The sequence below is a fragment of the Agelaius phoeniceus genome, chromosome 2 (genome assembly GCF_051311805.1).
Source record: "Agelaius phoeniceus isolate bAgePho1 chromosome 2, bAgePho1.hap1, whole genome shotgun sequence".
Classification (NCBI taxonomy): domain Eukaryota; kingdom Metazoa; phylum Chordata; class Aves; order Passeriformes; family Icteridae; genus Agelaius; species Agelaius phoeniceus.
In genome coordinates, this window is record NC_135266.1 from 50,075,953 (window position 1) to 50,100,299 (window position 24,347).

General features: G+C 42.3%; 1 protein-coding gene across 17 annotated transcripts in view; it reads left to right on the plus strand.

The window, feature by feature from the left end:
• Positions 1-283: 283 nt before the first annotated feature.
• MYCBP2 (MYC binding protein 2) overlaps positions 284-24,347 on the plus strand; it is a 175,474-nt gene continuing 151,410 nt past the window's right edge. For 14 of the 17 annotated variants that reach the window (XM_054628261.2, XM_054628264.2, XM_054628265.2 and 11 more), the window contains exons 1-2: positions 284-981; positions 23,843-23,918. In XM_054628261.2, coding sequence (XP_054484236.2) covers positions 710-981; positions 23,843-23,918 — 348 coding nt within the window. In that variant the 5' untranslated portion in view covers positions 284-709. Of the gene's footprint in view, positions 982-3,437; positions 3,479-23,842; positions 23,919-24,347 lie in introns of those variants that run through there. The other 3 variants (XM_054628277.2, XM_054628283.2, XM_054628273.2) reach the window with 2 other exon arrangements.

The following is a 24,347-nucleotide window of genomic DNA, read 5'->3' on the forward strand; positions in this document are numbered from 1 at the left end:
GTCTTTTCCAACCCAGCTGATACCGTGATACCCATTCCCAACAGGGCGCAGAAGAAGCTCCGTGCCAACACCCGCCTCCGGGGTCCGCGCAGCCCGACCCCGCTCGGGCGTGACCGCGGGGGTGGGAGGCCGTCCCGGAGCTTGGCGCTCCAGCCGCACGCAGCAGGTACTCCCTCCGTCCTTCCCTCCCTACCGCCGATCCCGGATTTCCCGGGGGCCGCGCGGGGCGGGCGGGGCAGCGCATGCGCCCGGCGGCCGCGCTGCCCGCGGGAGGGAGGCGGGGCCGGGGCGGCCGTGCGGGAGAGGGCGGCGGCAGCGCCGAGCACAAACTCCGGAGGGGAAGCGGCACCGCTGGCCTCCGCCCCCACGCACACACCCTGTAGCGGGAAGGGGGAAGCAAGCAGCCCGCCCCCCCACCCCCCGGTCCCGGCAGTGCACGGTCTTTCCCGGGACTCGGTGGCGACGGGCGCTGTGCTCGGGGCGGAAGGCGAGCGGCTGCTAGCTGGGGCCTGGAGCTGCCGCTGGAGGAAGGGAAGAGCGGGGTGTTCCCGCAACGCGGGTGGATGCGCAGCCTGAAGGGCGGCTCCTGCGGCGCCTCCTGCGGCCTCGCCATGGCCGGGCCCCGACGGTGAAGGCAGCGGGAGCCGCCTGTGTCCGCGCCGCGCCAGGAGGCGGCGCCGCCGCAAGCAGGGGGCGGGCGGGGAGGGGGATGAGCAGCGCTGCAGCCGCCGCCGCCTCTGCGGGAGCCGCCGCCGCCTGCACCGGGGCCGAACGCGGCTACTCCTTCTCCTCCGGCGGCGCCGCTCCGGCCATGGGGCCCGAGGAGGGCTCGGCCGGCGGGCTGGGAGCCCTGCCCGCCCCGCCGCTGGGGTGCCGGAGCCGCTACCAGCTGCTGCTCTCCGGGAAGGCCCTGGCCGACAGATACCGGAGGATTTACACGGCGGCGCTGAGCGACCGTGAGCTGGGGAGCCACCCGGGCAGGTAACGCGCGCCGCGCTCCTTCCCGGGCCAGACGCGCAGCCCCCGCCACCCCTCCCATCGCCGGCTGGGAGCGGCCCGGCGCGTGCACCTTCCTCCCTCCCGGCAGCCGCCCTCCTCATCCTCCTCCCCGCCCCCGTGCCGGGCAGCGCGGCTGTGTGTCCCCGCTGCCATGTGGCCGCGTCGCCGCGCCCCGGGGGATGGACGGAGGGAAGGGGTGGTGATGTAACCCGGCGGCTGCCCAGGTGCCGCCCGGGCCCCGCCGCTCGCTTGGCCGGCGATACCGCGCAGATGGCGCTGCCGCCCCCTCTCCCGGGGCCCTCCGGGGCAGAGTTACCTGTGCCCGCCCCAGTGTGCGGCCCAGCTCCCCTGGGGGGATAGAGAATGCCAATGTTGGGCCCCCGGGCAGACCCCGCTCCGGCCAGGCTTGCCGAAACGGGCTGAATCCCGTGGTCTCTCCCAAGACAGGCTGCGCAGGGTGCCCGCGGCTCCCACTGGCTGTGTTACCCGAACGAGAGACCGTGCCGCTTTTTCCATGTACCGGGGCTGCCTTTAGCTACCCTGCCTTATTTTTCCTCCTCCTCTTTGGGTCATGTTCCCCCTTTGCCATCGCCATGTAGGCGGCCTCGGTGTCTGGAAGGAGGCAGCGCCTTGTGGGGGGAGCCGGGGGGTTCTGGGGTGCGGTGTGGCCCCGCCTGGTTGCCGAGCACCCCTCCCCGGCGGATGATGCCCCTCAGGGCTCCCATTCCTGGTCCTGCCGGCCGGCTCTGGGGCCGCAGCAGGGTGCCTGTTGCTCCTCCGGGCGGGGAGGGAGCTGCGGGCTGTAGCGGTGCGGAGCCCTAGGGGCGGGAGGGGAGGCCGCCCTTAGCCCACAGCCCCCGGCCCGGCCCGGGCGGATCCTCCCGGCCCTGCAGGCCGTGGCGGGGTGCCCGGTCTCGCCGTGTGAAGGGCTCCCCCATGGTGCCGGGCGCTCCCCATTGTTCCCCTCCGGAGGTCGCTGAGGATGTGGATGACATGAAACCGGCACCTTCCTGTGTTCTCAGCCTGTGCTACACTTTAGGCTGTGATGTGTGTGGCCGGGTCCTAGGGAGAGCTTTGAGTCACCGTTGTTTCAAGTTTGCAAACGGTTGTAAAGCACGAGGAGGTTGCCTGCTTGGCTTCTTCAGGTTTTTGTTAGTCGGACTTGACAGCAGGGCTTACCCCCCACCCCCCTCGCCCCAGAAAGCTGTGTCCAGGAGTGGAATTAACATAAGGCACATTACCTTTCCCAATTTGCTTTATGGTAAATGCTGGAAACGTGGACTGATAGCATGGGTACTTGACATCATTGCAACTACCGACTTCTTTTCAGAGTGTATGATAGGGAAACTATAGCTCTTCTTTCCCCCCCTGAAGACCAGCAAGTGTTTTCTTACTCCACATATTCCTTAGTCCATTGCTTATACCTTTTCCATTAAATCTCTTCCTGCTTCTGAGCTTTGTATCATTTAAGCCCAGGATTGCAAGAGCTGAGTGTAAGGATACTATTAAATGCAAGGAAATCAGCTGTGCAATTGCTCCTCACTGCTCAAATACCTGTCTGGATTTTGCCCAAAGGGGTCTGTATTTTTTAAAGCTGTAGTTTTGCATTAGTCGTGTCCTCCATGTCTTTTGGTTTCAGGATGATTCAACTGCTATCCCTTATACTTAAAATTGTAGAAAATACTAGCTTTAGGTATGTGTAAATGTTAATGCTTCTTTTAATTGGCGTTTCTGAGGTCAAGTCAAAGAAGATAGACTCCTTGTACAGAGCAAACAGGTTATATTAGGCTTTGGCAAGTAAATGGCAGGTAGTTAATACTGGTGAATACAGCCAGTGTGTATTAGACTTTTGAGAGGTGGAATATTTAATAATTATCTAGTTTCCTGCTATCACTACCCCCACTATCTTATGTGGCAGACTGATGGCAGCCAAGATATTGCTTGTGGTCTCCACCTTTTCTTCGTATTGGTGTCAAAATACTGCAAAATACTTCAGCTGCCTGGTAGACTTAAACAGAAATGGTCTTTTTGACCTTTTATGGTCTTTTTGACCTTTTATGCCTTTTTACAAAACTAATACAAATTCCAAATATTTCCTAAAGGGAGCTTTAAATTTAACTGTGTCTGCATCTAGTTGCTGTGGTAGAAAACAATGCTAGATAAATTAAATGGAGCTTAAGATAATATAGGTTATGACAGAAGTCCTAACTTGATTTTTGTATATCTGGAAAATCTGAAGCCTCTTAATCAGTAAGATTGTCAGTAAGAGTGCGTGCGACTAGAAAAACAACTTGAAGTAACTGAAAAAAAGCTAAACAAATTGGCTTATCAATAGTAATAAAATTCTTCATGTGTTCCAAGAAGACTAATGTGAAGAATGATAGTGCAACCTATTTGCAATAAGTTGATGTGGAATTTTTGCTTCAAGTCTGCAAAATTATACTCTGCACTTCATGGGCCGTGACCAATGCCTGTCTCAGTAAGTGCTTCTATTCCAAACCTAACTTTAGTGTTTATGAAGAACTGGCAAGCAGTATGAAAATGCTTTTGTGTAGACAAGGAAATCAGACATTGTGGAGATTATCTGAAAGTCACAAGATTAGTATCACATTTGCAAGGTGTTTGTGCTGGCTGTCATCGGAAGGGATGAATATCACGTGTTGAGTAGGATGCAGTAATTGGCTTTGAAACAGAACCAGCAGTGCTTTGCATTTCCTCATGTGATACAGGCTGCAGTGTCATGAACACTGGTCTCCACAGGAGATGGGTTGGTTGGTGTGCTTGCTCCCCCTGACATAATACTTCTGTAGTGTCTTGCAGTAACAGATTAGAGACTCACTCTGGGTTAAAATTAACTTGGCAAAACTGGTTTGTTGTAATCCGGACTAATTCCCTGATCTGGCTCACCTTGTGATTGTACTTGTGACAGCGTGAGGTGAAGGGTTGCACAAAGATTTTTGTGTACAGAGAGGCGGGAACAAAGAAACTTACTTTTGTCACTCGTGTCAACCTAATAATTTTATGGAAGGAAACAGAAAAAAGTATCCAATTCTGTGATTTAACATGCCGTTGTCTTTGTGCAGATAACAATGTTAAGGATCTGCTGCAGTACTACCAGCAGTGGACAATTTAGTTGTCAATTCAGGATTGGTTTGGAAGAAAAATCTACTCTGAGCATGCCTCAGTTTATAGTCTCTGTTTTGTGGCCACTGAAGTATTTGAAAATAACTGCATAATGTCTAGTGTAACTTAGTAGTGTGTAAAACGCTAGTAGGAAGAATTGGCCTCTTCAGAGGGCAACTAAAAATTCCTGTTAAACTGTTGTCTTGTATGCTGGGTTCTGGGTGGACAGAACTGCAAGTGGGTACTGGTTTTAGTGCTGTACCAAGGCTCTGTATTTGCCAAGTAAGGTGTTTCTGATTTTCACATTTTTGCTGTCTTCAGATGTGCTTTTTCTGTCGTATAACTTAATCCTAACAAGCATCCCTATCCATCTGAATTACTGCTATTATTGCTTGTGCATCTTGGAGGGTTTCCCTGAGTTGCCAGTCCCTTTACTGTCCTTTCCCCTATTTACATACTACCAGAATTATCAGTTAGGCTCAGCATGTTCTTTGATACTTCTTGTCAAATATGGATAGCTATATAAATTCATAATGGCTTTAGTGTGACCTGTTTTGTAGTGGAAGTGTTCACTGCATAATTTGGACTAACTTGAAATTGTTGTATTGCATGGCAGTGTACTCTAAAATGACAGTGAGTTCATACTCATGCCAAAATGACCATTACTTTGTTGCTAAAGTTGCCTCTCAACTTAGATCCTTCAAAAAAATGAAAGCTTCTCTTTGTGTTGTGAACTCTAGTGTTGTGGTCTCACTGAGGCCAGGAAAATTTCAGTGATGATGGGAATGTAAGATTTCTTACAATAACTAGAAATTAGATGGCTGTTTTTACTAGCTATTTTGGCTGAAGAAGAGCCAGCCAACTTTATTTCATGTTGATTGTTTCAGCTAGATGATTATAGCACATTTTGAAAGTAGGTTACTCATTCACACTTGTAATTGTAAATTATACATCCTCTGGACATTAGGTTAGTCTTTAGGCTTTTAAAAATTTACAGTCTTCCCTTATACCCTTACTTATAGTCAGTAAAGCAGTGCTTATTTGAGATGTTTGGAGTAAATATACTTGAAAATTTAGTGCAGCAATATTACTGAAGCTTCAGCTTTGCCTTGTGAGGATTTAAAGATTTTGTGAAAACTATTTTTGAGTAAATTTTGGTGAATGAGATTTGTGTGAATTTGATTGTTGGTACACAAGAAAGCCTTAATTTCTTCAGATCTAAAGCCTTTACAAAAGCTGTTAGATTTTTTGGTTTGGAACTTGTTGCTCTTTTAATATGGAATAATAATTGCAAAAAGTTAGGAAGCATTTATTTAGTTAAAAAAATAAAGATTATGTGTACAAAGACTAGTAAAATGATAGTGGCATTACATTACCTACTCCATTTTCCTGGTTATTCCTGTGCAAAGGTTTGCTCCATAGCTCCTTTCCAACTGAAATACTCTAGTCTAGTCTCTGTTACCTGTTTTTCTGTTCTTGTGTTTTGTAGATGTAATTTTACAAAACAGAGTTCAAGTTTTGTGTAAACTAAAACTGTTCAGTTGGGAAATTGATGTGCTGTTGAGTCTTAGATTAAGCAGTGCATTAGAAGAGCTGATGAGAGTTGCTCTCTGCTCTAGGCTTTTTAGCTGCAGTGTAGTAGTGTTTTAACACTGTATTGCCCTGCTGGTTAATGGGGATTAGCAAATGACTAAAATAGTGTATTTTTATTTACTTACCTTGTATTCTGTTAAGGAAAACAGTTTTATGTAGTAGTTTTTGTAAAAACCTCTAGTTGTCTCTTAGTCTAACATGGTTGTATTTGTTCAGTGTTGGTGTAGGAAACATAATAGAAGCTGGAAAGAGCCCAATAACATTACATTGAGAGGCTTAAGATGGGCATTTTATTTGAGTATATTTGTAAAAAATAATTTATAGAAGTAATGGGAAAAATCAAAACATGAATCCAGAGTTTGTGATGGATTTTTTGAATGTTGTATTTTTTAGTTTAAACCGAGAGGACATGCTAGTTAAAGTTTCAGTTTGTTACACAATCTGCTCTGGCACACTGATGGTTTGTTGGGTAGCAAGTTGAGGCAGTTAAGGTTGGGCTGGAGCAATTTAATAAGTTACCATTCCTCACTGCTAGCCATATTAAATGTAGTAAATGTGTTTCCTGCATACTGAAAAACTTGGTGTTGAATTTGTTTCTCTGCTATGTTAACTATCAGCTGTCAGGGTTTAGTTTTGGTTTTCCTCCCATATTATGATCTGCCTTCTGGCCAAAATATTTTGAAGATTTTTTTTCAGTAAATTCTCTTCCTGACATATGACTATGTATGTTTTGCCAAACCCATGATTTAAAGATAAAGACTGTTTATATCTTTATAGAAACCACATGGGATGTATCAATAACACAGTTTCAAGGTACTTCATGCAAACTGTTTTCCTAATCCTTTGTTTACTTAGAAAACTTGATCCCTTGCAGCATTACTTGAACTCATGGTTACATTTTTGTCTTTTTCTTTCTTACCTTGCTTGCCATAAACCCTGCCTTGTGCTCACGTGCTAAATGGAATAGTACTCCTATAATTAACTTCATGTTGTAAATACATTTTAAAGCTGGTCTGTTCCTTTGGTCTTTCACAGCCAGTTCCTACCACTGTGCCCCTTCAAAGGATGAATACTAGAAATTAACACAGGAGAATAGGCTCCTTATGCTGTGACTGCATTAAGGCAGATGGTTTCTGTACTTTTAGATTTAGTGTTTCATATGTTTCAAAGCATATTGATATGCTTTATATTATTTTTTCTTATGGTATCATAGTATATAGCATGTTATAGCTCATTGCCTTCAGACTGATGAATGTGTTGATGAACTTAAACTGAATGATTGTTATTTCTCTGCGTCTAGTATATCTATGACTACTTGGGCTTGAGAAAAATTTTCTTGTTGTTAGTGTAATAAATCTAAATTTATACCTGTTGTACACATTATAAACAAAAATCAAAAACTGAGTTTCCTTGTCCCCACATGAAATTGGGGATCTGTGGTTAGATTACTGCTGTTCCTTGTTTTCATTTTCATTCCTTAACTTTTTTAGGCTTGTGTTCCAAGCATTATTGTCATATGTAATAGGTTTAAAACTCTTGGAAAATGCTCTATAGTTTCTGTTAAAGGGTGTATGTGATGTAACCTCAGTGGGCAGCTGAGCACTGCATGGCTCCTTGGTTGTTTGCCCCTGCAGTGGGATGGGGGACAGCTGGAAGGATAAAAATGTGAAAACTCAGGGGCTGAGGTAAAGACAGTTAAGTAGGTAAAGCAAAAGCTGTGCATACAAGCAAAGGAAAACAAGGAATTAATTGATTCCTTCCTTACCATCAGCAGGCTGATGTTCAGCCATCTCCAGGAAAGCAGGGCTTCATCATTCCCTGTGAGTTGGGAAGACAAACACCATAACTCTGAATGTATTGTCCCCCTACTTCTTCTTTATTCCTCCCTGTTTTATGTACTGAGCATGATGTCATGTGATAGAGAATATCTTTTTGGTCAGTTGGATTCAGCTGTCCCAGTTATATCCCCTCCCAGCTTCTTGTGCACCCCCAGCTTACTTGCTGGCAGGGCAGTGTGAGAAACTGGAAAGGCCTTGACCCTGTCCAAGTGTTAGTCAGCAACAGATAAAGAACAGGTGTGCTACCAGCACTGTTCCCATCACAAATCCAAAACATACAAACATGATACAAGTTGCTTGGAAGAAAAATTTTATTGTAGCCAAAGCCAGATAAGGTCAAAAGCGGAAGTCTGTTGCTTGTAGTTTAAATTCACAGATTCTGTGGTGTTTTGATTATTTTGGCCATGATCTCTGTCAGTCTGGAAAAGTTTGTAGCTAAGAGTTTTAACCTTAAGGGGATTAAAACAGAAGTATTACTTCTCTGCTGTGCTCCTTGTTGCAGTGGGTAACATTGCTCATCTTTTCTATTGCTGTGTCTATACAGATCTGCAGCCAGTCATTTACGTTACACTGAGATGAGCTTGTTGTTATATAAATACCTTATTCTATTTTTATTATTTCAGCCTCTTCTTCATTTTGTTTCACCATGTTACATGTAGTCACTTGTGACTTTCCTATCTGATTTGGCCTTGCTTCTCTCCCACTAGCCAATGCATAATTCTTTCCAACAGATGTGCTCATATATCTTCATTATACTTGTATGTTTTCAGAGTAGTCATGTCTCTAATCCTTTTCTCTTCAAACCAATCGATTCTCTATCCACTTTTATTTCTAGAATATACTGCTATACAGGGTAGACCATTGACAGCTATAAACTGGTGAGTTTTCAGTTGTTTGTACTTGGCAGTTGTCTTCTGCTATTTGTTGCAGACTAAGTTTGAATGTCTTTGGTTTGCTTTTGATAGTAATCACTTTAAAGATGTTACACTGTCATTAATCACTAGTAATGGGCTTGTTCTTAATAAGTACAGATTTTCCTTTATTTCATGTAGCATATTTGCTAAATTAAAATTCTGCTGATATGATTCTGTGTAAGATAGCTTTGTATGTACACTTTAATTTTGGTGGTTGTGTTCAGATAGGAGAGTGGCCAAAAGTGCAGATTTTGTCATCCTTGCTGTGGCTGGATGACTTTCCAAATATAAAAAAAAAGTCCTAGAAGTGTTTAAGGATAAATACTTTCATCTGCATTGACAAACTTGAAGAATAAGGGTTTTCCTGCATCTGTTCTTGCAGATCTAATTTCATAGACAGCATTGAAGTGAATAATGAAAAATCAGGTGATTACAGAAAAGAAACTCCAATTGTCAATGGTTGTACTGAGAGCTGTTCTCTTCGCGTGGAACCACTTTGGAGGGATGCTTTCTTTTAAGTTGCTTTTCTTCATCTGAGACAGATTTATGCTGTTCTGGAAACCTTTCCAGTTACAAAAGGGATCAGATACTGTTTTGCACTTTTGTCATGGTCAAATGAAAAGCAGTTGCATTTTACTTGTGCAGTTGGGTTTTAATTTCATTTTTAGAACCTGTAGTATTTGTTTCTGTCTGTTTCCTTATTGGAGAGACCTTAGGGTATTCCAGCAGCTGGAATAATTCTTAAGCCTCCAGAGTTTTGGTTTTCAGAAAAATGGTAGTTGTTAAGAAAGTTATTGTCACAGTAAAATAGTCCTCAGTTATAAAATTAAAGTAATGATTAAAAGGATGTGTGATTTCAGCTCACCAACAATAGCACATAAAAATCCCAACTGGAAAATCAGTGAGTAGGGTGGCCTTTTTTTTTTTCTCTTCTGACTTTTTTTAACCTTTTCTTTTCAGATGCCTTAGAAGCCCAGAGTAAACCTGTCCTACTACTCTGCCTATGTTTTCCTCTAAGCCTGTGGTAATTGGATTGCAGCTGATGTTCCTTACCCTGATTTACGGATTTAGGGGACAGGATTTTGATGATTTTTCCATTTGTAGATATATTGCTTAAGCCCTGATTTTCCTTTTATTATTGGCATGGATGAAAATTCACGTCAGAATGCTTGATTAATTATTTAAAGAAGATAGTGTATAAGCTGGTAATGGCTTGGAGAGCATACACGTGGCTCTTTGAATGACAGTTGACTTATTGTCCATTTCACTAAAACTGTTAAATTTTAGGCTTACTAAATAAAAACACCAATAACTTTAAATATTTGAGTTTATCTGAGATAATACTGTCAGCAATAAAAAATACTAAGTTTTTATTATTTATGGAAAATATTGGTTGTGCTCTCAGTGCTGTTTTGAGGTCCACCTATCAAGCTGAAGAGTTTCCCACTCTAATGATTCTTACGGTTGAATTCCTTAAAAATTTGCAGGCCTTGGTGAAAAATAACTGTAGGCAGTCTACAGATACAGGCAGGCAGAGCTGTGGATGTGCTGTACCTCAACTCGAGTAAGGCTTTTGACACTGCCTCCCACACCATGCACAGGCTGACAAGTGGACAGTGAAGTAGATTGAGAACTGGCTGAGTGTCTGGGCCTGGATGTCTGTGACATGAAGTCCAGCCAAAGTTGTCAGTCATGTACTCTAGAAGCTGATACTGGGGCAAATGCTGCCTAGCATCTTCACTAATGGCCTGAATGCTGGGATGCTGTCTCCACAGCAAGTTCCCATATGGCACCAAACAGAGGAGTTCCTCATATACGACATGGTTGTGTTTGTGTTCAGAGGGATGGGCCAGGCTGGAGATTTGGGCTGAGTGGGATTTTTAAAGTGCCCCAAGGGGAATTGCAGAATCCTCCATCACAGATGAAATAGCATTGGGGGGCTGACCAGCTGGGAGACAGCTCTGCAGAGAAGTAGCTTGATGTACTGGTTGGCAACCATCTGTGTGCCAGTAATGCACTGCCATGGCAAAGGTGGCAGACAGCCTTCTAGGCTGTGTTAGGAAGAGTGTTGCCAGCTGCTTGAAGGAGGTGCTCTCTACTCTCTGATGAGGCTGCATCTGGAGTGTCCAGTTCTGGGCTTCCCAGTAGAGGAGAGAGGTACTGCAAAGAGTTAAGTGCAGGGTCGTGTTGGTGATTAAGGATCTGGAGCTTTTCTTCAGTAAGGAAAGGCTGAGAGGGCTGGGATTATTAGCCTGGAGAAGAGGAGGTTCAGGAGTGATTTTGTTAATGCAGTGAGGGAATGAAGAAGGGAGAGCCAGATGCTTCTCAGTAGTGTCCCCCACCCTGACATGGCACTGATGTGGCACAAATTAAAATTGATGAAATTCCAGTGCATTCCAAGAAAGCAATTCTTCACTATGAGAAAGGTCAAGCATTGGCAAGTGTTGTCCAGAGAGGCTTCTATCTCCTTGGTAGTACTAAAAGTGCCACTGCACATGGTAGTGGGCACCTTACTGTCTCTGACACTGCTTCAGCAGGGTTTGACAGAATCAAACACAGAATCACAGAATAGTTGAGGTTGGAAGTGACCTCTGAAGTTCATCTGGTCCACCCTTCTGCTCAAACAGGGCCACCTGCAGCCACTTGCCAGATGGCTTTGAATATGGATGGAGACTCCACAGCCTTGCTTGCAACCTGTGCTAGTGCTCAGTCACCCTCACAGTAAAAAAAAAAAAAATGTTACCTTAACAGGTCCCTTCTAACCTAAATGATGTGAGTCTATAGTCTTTAAGAAGTACATAGGATCAATATGAAGTTCATTTGTCCTCTGAAAAGATGTGTCACAGGGAACAAACATGGTACTGAGCAAGCAGATCTTCCAGCAGAGATGTGTTTTAAGATGTTAGTTGTTCTGGTACTAGAAACAGAATCATTAAATAGTTTAGGTTGGAAAAGACCTTTAATATCACTGGTTCCCCTTCTAACCCAGCACTGCCAAGTCCATCACTAAACTGTGTCCCTGACAGCTACATCTACACACCTGTAGGGGGATAGAACATAAGTAAATAAAGGTAGTCATCTTTCCCCCTAAAGAGTTGCAGCTGAGCCAATTAGGAGCAGGCCTGATTTTGACAGGCTGCACCTGTAGGCAATCAGAAGAGTGTTATAAAAGAGTGGATTGGTTGGTTGGGGGGAACTGGAGTCAGTTGGCTGCTGTGAGGCCAAGGAAGAGTCAGTGCCTATAGGAGCTGCCTACAAGAAACATCAAGGAGGTGTGAAACTCTAGCAATATGGAACCCTTGCAATGTAATGACAATAGAACTCTTGCACTAAAATGACAACACACACCTATTAAATACATCTGATGGTGGTGATTCTACCACTCTCAGGACAGTGTGTTCCAGTTCTTGAAAACCCTTGTGCTGAACAATTTTCCCCCAATATCCAATGTAAACCGTCCAGCTTGAGGCTGTTTCCTTTTGTGCTGTTGCTGGTTGCTTGAGAAAAGAGACTGACCTCCATCTGGCTACAACATTTTTCAGAGTTGTGTGGAGGAATAGGGTCTCCCCTGAGCCTCCCTTTCTCCAGGCTGAACAACTCCAGCTATCTCAGCACTTCCTCATAAGACTTTTTCTCCAGACACATAAGTAGCTTTTCTGTCTTTCTCTGGGCACACTCCAGCAATTTTGGAGTGAGGAGTCCAAAACTGAACACAGGTTTCAAGGTGTGACCTTAACAGTGCACAGTACAGGGGGTGATCACTGCTCTGGCCCTCCTGGCCACCCTATGTCTGATACAGGCCAAGATGTCATTGGCCTTCTTGGCCACCTGGGTGCTCTGCTGGCTTGTGTTCAGTAGCTGTCAATCAGCACCCCCATACCCTTTTCCAATGGGCAGCTTTCCAGCCCTTCTCCCAGCCTGTAGCGTGCAAGTGGTTGTCAAGACCCAAGTGCAGGATCCAGCACTTGGCCTTGTTGAATCTCACACATTTGGCCTCAGCCCAGCAAAGAGTCCCCTCCCAAGCCATGAGCCACCAGTTTTTCCAAAAAAATGTTGTGAGAAACAGTGTCCAAAGGCTTTATAAAGGCCAGGTAGACAACATCCACAGCCTTTCCCTCTTCCACTAAGTGGGACACCTGGTCACAGAAGGAGATCAGGTTGGTCAACAGGACCTCTATTCTGTAAACCCATGTTGGCAGCCCTGGTCACCTGGTTGTCCTGTATGTGCCATGTGATGGTACTCAGTGTGATCTGCTCCATGAACTTAGCCAGCACTGAGGTCAGGCTTACAGGGCTTTAGTTCCTTCCCTGAATTCTCCTTCCAGAATTTCTTGTAATTGGGTGGCACATCCAGTGACTTTCAGTCAAGTGGAACCTCCCTGGTTAGGCAGAGCTGCTGGTGAGTGATGATGGAAAGGGGTTCAGGGAGCCCTCCTGCCAGCTCCTGCAGTACTCTGGTGGATCCCACCTGGCCCTGTAAACCTGCGTGTGTCTAAGTGGTGTAGCAAGTCACTGATGGTTTCCCCTTGGATGATGAGTGCTGAATACTCTGAGAACACAACTAGACTAAAACAGAGAAGGGATTAAGTACCTCTACATTTTCCTCATCCTTTACAGGATGGAGATTGTCCTTGCCCTTCTTTTTGTTGTAAACATTTTTAGAAATGTATCAGATCTTCCTGCTATAGCTTGATGTGAGTAAAGGAAATGTGAGAAGAACTAAAAAGGTTCACTTGCAGTTTCAGATAAGGCAAAGCAGCATATTTGGCCAAGCATTCTTGTAGAAGAACTGCATGGTAACAAAATACAAATGTAAGTAATTTATTATTTAGAGTATTTTTGAATTTAGGGTGTTTTGTGTGTTGAAGTCTTGCTGGGTGTTGTCTAGTGGCAGTTAGTTCCCAGTTTGGAAATATTACTGCAAAAATCTTAGCTTTTCTCTTTACAAGCTTCCACTTTTTTTTTTCCCTTTTGGGAGCAAATGTATTAAAACTGTAAAAACAGGCAAAAATGTTTTGTGAGCTAACTGTCTTGCAACTGAGCTACTTTGGCTGTGATGTTGGCAGAAGCAGTATCTTATTTTCCTATCTTACCTGCAACTGTGCAAAGAGGAAGTGAAGGTCAAGCAACTGCTTCATGGAGGTGTTTTTTATTAAATATTTTACAAAGCAATAATTCTTTTTTCAGATACAGTGTAAAATCCAGCATTACTAACCAGGCTTATATAAAGCATTTTTTTCCTCAGGTGCTCTGTAGATTTCATTGCCAAATCAAAGTGAAAAGATTTAGTACATTTGTTTCTTCAGAAATCAATATTCTTGGTGTTTTTTCTATTTGTAATTTGTAAAATTTTGGGGTCTGTTTTTGATGTAAGTATATAGTATAGTATATACGTGGTGCATGTTTATTTCATAAAGCTTGCCAATACTTAGTTTGGCATTACACTGAGAATTTATATATTTGTATGATAAGCATTTGTGTGCCAGCTTTCAGTTTATATATATGTATTTAGTTCCCTGTCAACTGTACTATGGCAAGTCCTTTTGGAAACTTGATAGGCATTACTGTAGTTGATATGGAAAAGGAAGTATTAAAAAGCTCTTGGAGCTATTGTTTGTAAGCAGACATTTTGTTTACCAAGGCAAGAGCAGGTTGGGGGTTTTGAGTGATATTTATTTCCCTTCTTTATTCTTGCAGCCCGCTGGCACTGTCCTTCCCCATAGTTGAAAGTGTCCTGGATGTTCCAGCAGTAGATTGAAGGATAACCATGTTGGCTACTAAGTTATCAATGGAAGGTATCTGCTAGGAAGGAAAGTTAACTTAGGAAAGTTCAGTTGCAGGGTGGAAAGCCTTAGGAAAGTTCAGTTGCAGGGTGCTTCAACAACTTCTAAATGTCGTGGAACATTTGCTGAGTCCTCTTGACTTGCACCACTTTGACACTAATTGGTAGATCTGTGTTGGTGTGAGTTAGATGGAGAAACACAAAAGTGAGGACAGAATCAGATGTTTGGTATAGGCTGGGCCTAACATTAGAGCCGTTTTCTGAGCATCTCCCATTTTACAGTTAAAGATGCAATGTTAAAGCACATACCTTAAAGTGACTCATTATGTATGCCAGCTTTGTAGAAGGTGTGTAGCATTTTGTTTAGGTGAGTTGTTTATTTTGGGTTGCTTTATGGGACTTTTTGTAAGGCTGTTTTTCATTACAGATGGTAGAATTCTTGGCAGCTGAAATAACAGTGCTGAGAGATTACATTGAGATAGGAGGAATAAAAGTATTTTGTTTGCAAGGACACAGTACATACGTATACTGTGTATGGTACAGGGAGGGTATATGGGAGATGATGCTATGTAGAGGCTTTTAAAACAAGTAGTTGCTTTCAAAAAAAAGTAACTGTCCAGTTCATGGAAATAAGACTGCTGAAGACTGAAGCTTATGTACATGTGGAGAGGTACCAAAATAGGGAGTATGCAAGCAGTAACTCCAGTATGTTTTACAGCAAGGTTTGTTGCTTGCTTTTTTTCACATGGTATCTTCATCTCCTTGACAACATGCAGCCTCTATGTAGTTTTATTGATACTCAGTTCTCTGGTCATAAAAGCTCTTCTCTGTCTATAGGTTAGGCCATTGAAGCTCTGCCCACTTGCTTTGTTCTGTTTCTTATCAATGTCAACTCCTTCATGTGAGCGGTTGCTTGTATGTTCCAAACTTCTCTTGAACAACTTCTTTTCTTTGTTCCCTTTTGGCTGTTTTCCAGATGCTTCTCAGTTGTTGACAGCAAGTCGGGATGTCCTTTAAACTAAGATGGTCACACAATTTTGACATCTCCTCAGATCTTCTGAGCAGACTTGATAACCATTTTTTCCTTAGTATTCCCTTTCCTTTATTTTGAAGCTCTTATAGTTGAACTTCTATGGCAATGAGATGTGTGTATAGTAAGTTTCTTGCTGATGAGTGAACCGATATTTATTCGCTGTAGTTCTCTGTGTTTGATATTAAGTTTCCTTGAAGCTCAGTTACAGATTTAAGAACTGTTTTGGAGCAATTAAGAGAATGGAGTAAATTACTTGGGAAATAAGGATGTCCAGCAGAAACTATGGTTGCTTTTAAGTTGCTTTTCATAACGGTATTGTTCTTTGTGTGATCAAGTGTCAGATAGATTACTCATTTACAGAAGAGAAGGAAAAAAAACCTTAAAAATGTACATTGTTGTATTTCATCAGAAGAATCCCTTCTGGTTTTCTGTACAACAGGAAAGTCTGGTGCAGGTCTGGTGTATCTTGTTATAGCAGATGAATGAGTATATCAGAGCTCTTACTCCAGCCTTGGGCCTGCACTTGGAAACATTCCCTTGGGCCCATGGGAATCTCAAAAGGTTTATCAAGGCCAAGTACAAGGTGCTTCACCTGGGTTGGAGCAGCCCTTGTTATTAACACAGGCTTGGGGATGAACAGGAACAGATGGAGTAGCCCCCCACAAAGAAGGATTTGGGGGTAGTAGTGGGTGAGAGGCTGGGCATGATCCAGGTACGTCCTTGTTACAGTAAGGACATGGACTTGCTGGAGTCCAAGGGAGGGCCCCCAAGATGTTTAGAGAGATGGAGCACCTCTCCTATGAGGAAAGGCTGGGAGAATTGGGATTGTTCAGCCTACAAAAGGGAAACCTTTGGAGTGACTTAATTGGGACCTATCAGGTATTTTATGTTTCTGTGATTTTCAAGCAGGTGCAAGTAAGAAAAGCAACATCTGTTGCTCCTGTTGTATCATTGTCTAGACTGTATCCTTCCTCAACTAGAATTTTTAGGTGTGTTACCTTCAGCCTGATGATTTGGCTGCCTTTGTTCTGGATATAAAAACTGTAAAGTAGATTTAAAGCTACACAGGAGCCCACCCCGGAGAGATGCTGTGGAATGGCTGTTGAAGGGGAAGCCTGTGAGAACAGGTAGTAGCTGTTGCTCTGCATCTGGATCTGTCCTAGGTCCTGAACTGTATAGTCTCTCTCTGACAATTTCAGAGCTGGAACTGAGATTGTAGATGAAAAAGTTAACAGAGGATGCAAAACTGTAGAAGATATAGTTAAGATTGTAAATGTTTTGCTCCAGAAAATCCCACTACCAAACCAGTAAGCAAAAATGTAAAATCAGCAATGAATAAAAGGTACCTAATGAGAGATTCTACACATTCTATAAAATTATAAAGTGATTGTGATTCAGAAGTAGCCATCCTGGAACATTTCAGAATTTTATTTTAAATTGTGAAAGATTCTTTTCTGTAGGAAATCTGAGGTAATTCTTGACCTTTTCTTTGTATTTCGGCATTGTGGGACTTTTTTTTCCCCACTTTTGTTTTTTTCCACTGTTTTCTGAAAACGGACCGGTTACTATGAAAGAATAGTGAAATTAGATCGTAATGATGTAAATGAGTTATGGCTTAGGCTGAATTGAGACTGCTTAATTGTCAGAAGACTCATTTTTCCTCAGACTTGAAAAAAAATCTAGCAAATTGTGGAAAAAGAGAAAAATAAACTGATTTTTCTGTAATGAAGATATGAAAAATAGTATTTAATTGCCATAAAGACAATTTAAAAATACCTCAGAAAGAGTTCTCTTAGTAGGATTTCATGGGACATGGTGGGAGTGTGATCATTGGCAGTGTTTAATATCTCTCTAGGGAAAAGAGATGTTGGGAATGCAATGGAATTTAACTAGAATCATGGAATATCCTGTGTTGGAAGGGACCCTCAAGGATCCATGTCCACTTCCTGGCCCTGCACAGGACCATCCCCCAGAGTCACACCATGTGCTGGAGAGCATTGTCCAAACACTCCTTGAACTGTCAGGCTTGGTGCTGTGGCTGACCACTTCCCTGGGGAGCCTGTTCCAGTGCTCAGCCACCCTTTTGGATGAACCATGCTTTCCTGATATCCAGCCTAAGCTTCCCTGACTCAGCTTCATGCCATTTCCTCAAGTCCTCTCCTGGTCACCAGAGTGATGTGTACCTGCCCCTCCTCTTCCCCTCATGAGGAAGTTGTAACTGCACTGAGGTCTCCCCTCAGTCTCCTCCAGGCTGAACAGTGACCTCAGCTGCTCCTCATGTAGCTTCCCCTCCAGACCCTTCACCATGGTCCTGGCCCTCCTTTGGATGCTAACAGTAAAGAAATGTCTTTCTTACACTGTGCTGCCCAAAACTGCCCCCGGCACTCGAGGTGAGGCTGCCCCAGTGCAGAGCAGAGCAGGACAATCCCCTCCCTTGCCTGGCTGGTGATGCTGTGCCTGATGCACCCCAGGACAGGGTTGGCCCTCCTGGCTGCCAGGGCACTGCTGACTCACAACCAGCCTGTCATTGACCAGGACCCTTGGTCTTCTATGATAGACCAGGAAATGGAAATGCTGACCTTTTGGGGGTCTTTCCAGACACTCTTTTTACTGATTGTAGAGTACCTTTCATTTGACAAATTAGTTTTAGTTTCCCAGGTGACATGCCATGTGCGCAAGCTTTTTTTAAAAAAGTCTTGTTAAAGATTCTGTGCAGTGCCCATGTTGGTTCATCTGCACAGAGAAGCTCTTGATTGTTGCATATAAGCATGTTCTCTGTCATGCCCTTCTTAGTGGACCTGTGGGTGTTGGTTGTCTCCAACAAAGTGTGGATCAATTAAAGTGACTGGATTGTCTTAATGCAGGCATGTATTTTAAGCGTGATAAGGTAGTTTTCATGCCTCATTCTCTTGTTAGCTTTGTGTACTATTGAAAGTTTGATTATGCTGACTAATTCCCATAGAAGTTGCTCCTGTGCCTGATTTTGATGTCTGTTTGCTGATCCAGATGGTGAACAGATGAAAAGCTCAGTATGTCTCTACTTGGAAACATAATCAGAAACATGGCATGACACCAGGAGAAATGCAAAACTCAGAAAGAGAAAAAATACACTCTTTCCACAATGCAGAAGCATGTTTATTTTACAGTCAAATTTTACTTTGTTTCATAAGCAAATGGTGAAGATCACAGAATAGTTGAAATTAGAAGGGGCTTCTGGAGACTGTGAGCACTCAAAGTAGGATCAACCGGAGCAGGTTGCTCTACTTTTGAACTCTACAATTGAACATTGTCCAATTGTTTCTTCAGTATCTTCAGGGAAGGAGAATGTGTAGCCTCTTCAGGGCAAGTTCTTTGACCATTTTTACAGTTCTTGGATGTAATTGGAGCTTCCTGTATTAATTTTTTTCCCCTCCATTGTCTCTTGGCCTGTCAGTGGATATTGCCTAGAAGGAATATGTTTCCATCATCTTTGCTCTCTCCCATCAGATGGAGGTGGATGTATTCACATGGAGGCTATTCCTCCCCCACCCTCCCAGGTTTTCTCTTTCCACTGCTAAACAATCTCTGCTTGCTTGGTTACTCCTCATACAACAGAACCTCCAGTTCTTTAAGCATCTTAGTGGCCTTTCTCAGACTCCCTCTGGTAAACAAGTGTTTCTTGTTCTGGAGCACCCAGAGTTTGTGGTGGTATTCCAGATAGAGTGTTGCAAGTTGTGTGTAGAACTTGAGTCTGCATTGGAGAGCTCTTCTGCACTCTTTTCTCTCCAGAGAACTGTATCCTGTGGATTCTTCAAAGATGACTGATGAACAACAGGCCGTTCTTGACTGGTGAGGTCTGTTCTTAGGAAGTCTAGGGTTGTGATGCTGCTTTTGTCTTGCTCCCTTCTTTCAGGTTCCTGAACTTCACCTGCACTGCCACTGCATCCAGTAAATTGATGCTGTGATGAAACACCCTCAAACTTGATGATGACTACATGATAAGTGTATCACTCATCACTACATGATGAGTGATAATAGCTTGCTGTTGTGGTCTTCTTGACAATCTGAGCTTGGAAGCAAATGCTTCTTGCATCTTGTCTAACCAAGTTGATCACCCGCAGCAGGAGTTCACCTAATGGAGGAAATAAAAGAATTGTTTGATACCACAAACCTGACTGTTTCATTTTCAATGTTTACTGAGTGGCTGCTGCCTGGTAAGCAAATTTTCACAAGCCCTTGAATCTTTAAGCTAAAGATGAGTGTTGAGTTAGCACTTATGGAAACAGAGTAACAGAATGTATTTCTCATTTGTCTGAACGCAGCAACTCTTGTCTAGACTTGTCCTGTCAACAGTATACTTCTTCCCAAAGATGGGTAGCCCTTGAACCAGAGCAAGCAAGTTTAGACAAATGCACTGAGTTAAAGTCACTTGGAAGTCTTAAAAAATTGAGCATGTGTTAGCATGTGGTTTACTAAATTCACAAATTTTTCAAAAGGGTACTCAAAGATTCAACAGCAGAACTGTGTCTAATACTGTACTAGCTACCGTAGTCTTTGGTACCATGTTTCAGAAGCAAAGGTTTTAGGTCAGACAGCACTTAAATAAAGCTTTTGTTGTTCCTTTTCTGCCTCAGCAGCAGAGACAGAATAATATTTTTTCCACTTATTATACACGCACATCGTATAACATATAGTCTAGAAGATCTTATGCAGGTGTAACACTAACATAATGTTAGTCCATGTTGAGTAATTCAGTAACAGCATTGAGGGGAGGAACACATGCTCTACATGTAAAGCTTCCCTCTCAAATTTAAGCTTATCAATTACAGTTCAAGACTGTTGCACCTTGAGGGAAGATGCTCTGTTTGCATTTCTTCATCTCTTTAAAAGAGTAAGAGCAATGGTGTTGAGACACTGAACAATGTTCTCCTAATAATGCATCAGATAGTCCAGGTACTAGCTGTTGCTACTTCTTGTCTAGAACAAATAAACTAAAGCATGCCTTTACTCCTCCTGCTACCGGTGCTACAAGCCTGATTAGAATTGCAATCATGTCATTTAAACAGCTGTTTCACCTATTTTAAATTGTCAAGCAACTGGTTATTACCCACCTTCCCCTTTCCCCTCCTTTTTTTATTTCTGCCTTTGATTTGAGGCAATTATTTCATATTCCAAGGTTGAAGATTTTTGGTATTTATTTTATTCTCAACAGATTTTTCTGTAAAGGCTGTAATAGCACCATTATCTCTTTCTTTGTGTCCATTTGCTACAAGTAATTTTTTGTCAAGGTGTCTTTACGTTCCGTGCTCATTTGACTTGCACTTGCTTGTGGTCCAGTTCAAATTTTGGTCTCCAGTGTTACAGAGTTTTGAAGCAGTTTGCAGAAAGCCTGCCTGAGATTTGCTGAAAATGAGTGTTTGTTTTCTGTGAGCTAAATGGTATCAACAACTGAGTCAGAAGTTGAAGGCTAAGGACCTTTTGCCAGTGGAAGCAGATTGTCAGCACAGAGTACCAAGATCTTTACAAATGACAGCTAGCAGCAGCTTACAATTGTTAACCAGCAATATAATTAATAATTTAGCTAAAAAATCCAGCTGAGCCATATCAGATCTTGTTAGTCTTCAGGTAGTAGAGGAGTTGTGGTTATAATTAACACATGTGGTTTCCAACAGGAAATTACTCATAATCTGCTTAACATTGTTTTTCATGAATATATTTGCCCATGTTTTTCTGAATATTAAAATATCTCAGTGTTTTGGTATATAACAGTAGAACGGTGAACGATCATATGTATCTTTGTTACATGCAGATACATTGTGAATACATTAGTGTTATGCATAGTTATTGTAGGGTGCTCAGAACTATTTATAAAATTAGTGTGATGAGGTATTTTTTATTAATTAATTGTTTACTTGTTTTGGAGGTTTGTTTGGAAATGGAAGAAAGTATACTTCCCACTTCCTTGAGGTTTCATTTTTAGAAAATACAGGGACATAATTGTGGGTTCTTACTGTGGCATTTCTATCCCAAACTGTTTCCATGTAAAATTATTCAAGCCCAAAACTTGCTGAAGATAAAGACTACCACAGTGGAGCAGTCAGACTGTGCTGCTGTTTGCAGCATCTTTAATGGTTGTTGTATGAATGTGGGAGATCTTAGCACCATCAGTAAACCCATTGCTGATCTTTCCTGTTTGCTAATTGGAAAAAACTTTGTGTAGGTGTCATGACAAATGAAGGTCATCTGCCAAATGGCAGCGGTTTTGTTACTATGGAAATGAGCCCAGTCTTGGGGGGAGGGAAAAGGCTTAATTTGGGGGTTTTTCAGATGTATGTGTAAACATGAAGAAATACTTGCAAAAATTACAGGGATTGGTCCAGTGAAATATTTACAAGATGAAAAAGTGTTTTTAATGTTTGCAGACTGTAACAAATTTGGAGAGTTTTCAGGGATTTTGGCAGGAAGGATTAAATTTGAAATGTCTTGGCAACTTAAATAGTATCTTTTAAAACAAAAAGAAAAAAAGCTATGCTTATCAAGTTGTCTGTGTTAAGTCCAAATCATATTGTGTTTAAAAGGCATAATTATTAGCACAGATAGCAAAAGAGTATTGGAAGCTCAATTTTGAGGTTTGCAGGGAAATGTTTTCATGCTAGCCTGGGTTAAATAGGTCTTCTGTGCCATATTGCTGTGGAGCTGCCAAATAATACCTGGAATGCAGTTTAAATGTGACCTTGGAGGTGTATGAGACATTTCTTCTTCCTCTTCCTAACAGCAAACAACAAGTATTGTTTTCGGCTTTGGTCAACATGGTTCATGTGTGGTATGAACTGAGAGCCCAGAAGATAATTTCATCAGGACTTCTAAACTGAAAGTTAGGGTGCAAGTTTCATAAAAGGTCATTATGTCCAGAGCAGAAGATTGAGTGGTTACAGAATGGAAAGGGCTGCACTGTTTTTCATGTTTGACAGCAGAATAAGAATTAACTGCATTAAAGGATAATAAGAAAACATGTCTAATTAAAGAAAAACTGAATAGTGAGGCTATGGAGTTCGGTTGCTGAAATTGGAGTAGTAAAAGTTATATGAAGTTTTTTTTTCCTTGCTTCTTAAATAGTTTGTATACTGTTACCTATTGAAACTTTACTGTTGGGGGAACCTTGAGCAGTCATCTCCATTCTCTTTGTAAGCTTTAACTTTTTGGGGATGGTGAGGGAATTACTGCTCACTGAATCAGTTCTTTTAACTCCAGGATAATGGTGTTTGTTCCTTATAAGCAAAGTGGTGAGCTGGTTTGTTTCTGCAGGAAGTGTCTTGAGGAACATACCTTCCTCTTAATATGGGTCAAGAGGGGAAAAGTGGTGAAATTTCTCGGAGGCAGCTTTCGTGGCATCCTCTGCAGGAATTCTGTCTTTGACCTTGTATTCTCACTGCAGGCTGTTGGTCAGGCTTCAGTTTTTCCAGCTTTTAACTGCTGGACCATGAGGCTTCTATATTCTTGCAGCCTGAATGCTTTACAGGACAGTAACCACTATGCTTTTAGAACCTCAGCATTTTTATTTAGAACAAAGTTGTTTGAATAAAGTATTAAGATTCTTCCGATTCTCAGTCTGTTACTGAAAATGCAACTTCTCACTGCCTGGAATTTTCAGATGTAATAGTTTTTTATTTTTCAACTAATCTGAACTGTAAGCTATTTGAGTAAAGTTTGTTGTACAGAGGAATGTTAGTAGCTTTTACTTGAAGTCCTGTGTAAGGTGAGCTGTATGCTGCACAGGTACCATATGACTTTTTTCTTATTTTTGTAGAATTTATAACCTAGAAAAATAGGTTAAAAAACATGCATTTCAGAATAATCTCAGTGATGGTGATGGAACAGGTGTGTGTGCGTATGGTGTCTTTCTTGTATGATGTCTTTTTTATTTTTCCTGGGTAATAAAATGGAGGAGAAAAAGAGTGTGGTAGGAATGAGGTGTGGGTAGGAGAGGATTTAATGAGCTTAGAGAAGTGTCTTAGCTAGATCTGTAATGTAAAGGGATGGACATTAAGTCTATAAAGTGAGGGTGGAAAAAGTCCAAACAAAAAGTAAAGAAACTGCAGTTTCTTCCATCAGCTGAATCTTCTGCTAAATGATACATTTTTAAAGCTTACTTTTTGTCTTGGAAGGCTTGAATCTTTGTGTGATAAAGACTTTACAAAGCAATGTTCTGTACTAGCAGGTTGTTTTACTGAGAATTGTCAATAATTCTGGCTTCTAGCATTGCTGTGGCACTAAAGAACTTGTAATAGAAACAATAGGGCAAGCCAATAGAAAGCTCAGGGACTTGTTTCTCTCCTAGCAGATATTCTGCTTAAATTGATGGAAGTAAAGGCCCATAATTCAGTGGAACATTAGGAAAGCACAATTTTAAGTGCTTTGTATTCTGATTTATACTCTGAAATTCTACCTGTGATTATTCCCTTTGTCTATGAGAAAAAAAATACAGAGCGCTTCTGACGTTTTTCCCCTCTGTGCTTATTACCATGAGGTACAGAAGGGAGTTTATTTATTTTGTTCTCATTGCTTTTTTTCTCTTTTTCAGAAGTAAGAAACTTTTTAGCAAGAAAAAGTTGAAAAGAAAACAGAAGACTAAATTGAAAGTAAAAACACGCAACAAGGTAAGCCTGTAACTAACTTGACAAAGTCCTGACTCAAAAATGACAGTAACTTCAGTTGAGAGAAATGCAAGAGCACCTAAGTGTGACTAACAATGTGTTTGTTTAGAGGAGTTAACAGCAGACCAGTATTGTCTGTTTACTGTATCTTACGTGACTGTGATACCAATGTTAACCTTATTCAACTGCTTTTGGTGCTAATGTTCAACACAAAGTAATGTGAACAGTGTTTTTAGTTCTCCATGTGTATCTAAACATGTTGGTCTTAGAGGTAAATTTTGAGATCTGCATGTAGCAAACAGAGACTAGTGCTGCAAAGAGTTTGCCATATTGGCTAAAGGATAAAGGGAGCATTCTTAGGACTCCAAAGTTAGCTCTGAAAATTCCTCCATAATGGAAAATGTAATAAATGATACCCAGGTGATTCTATTC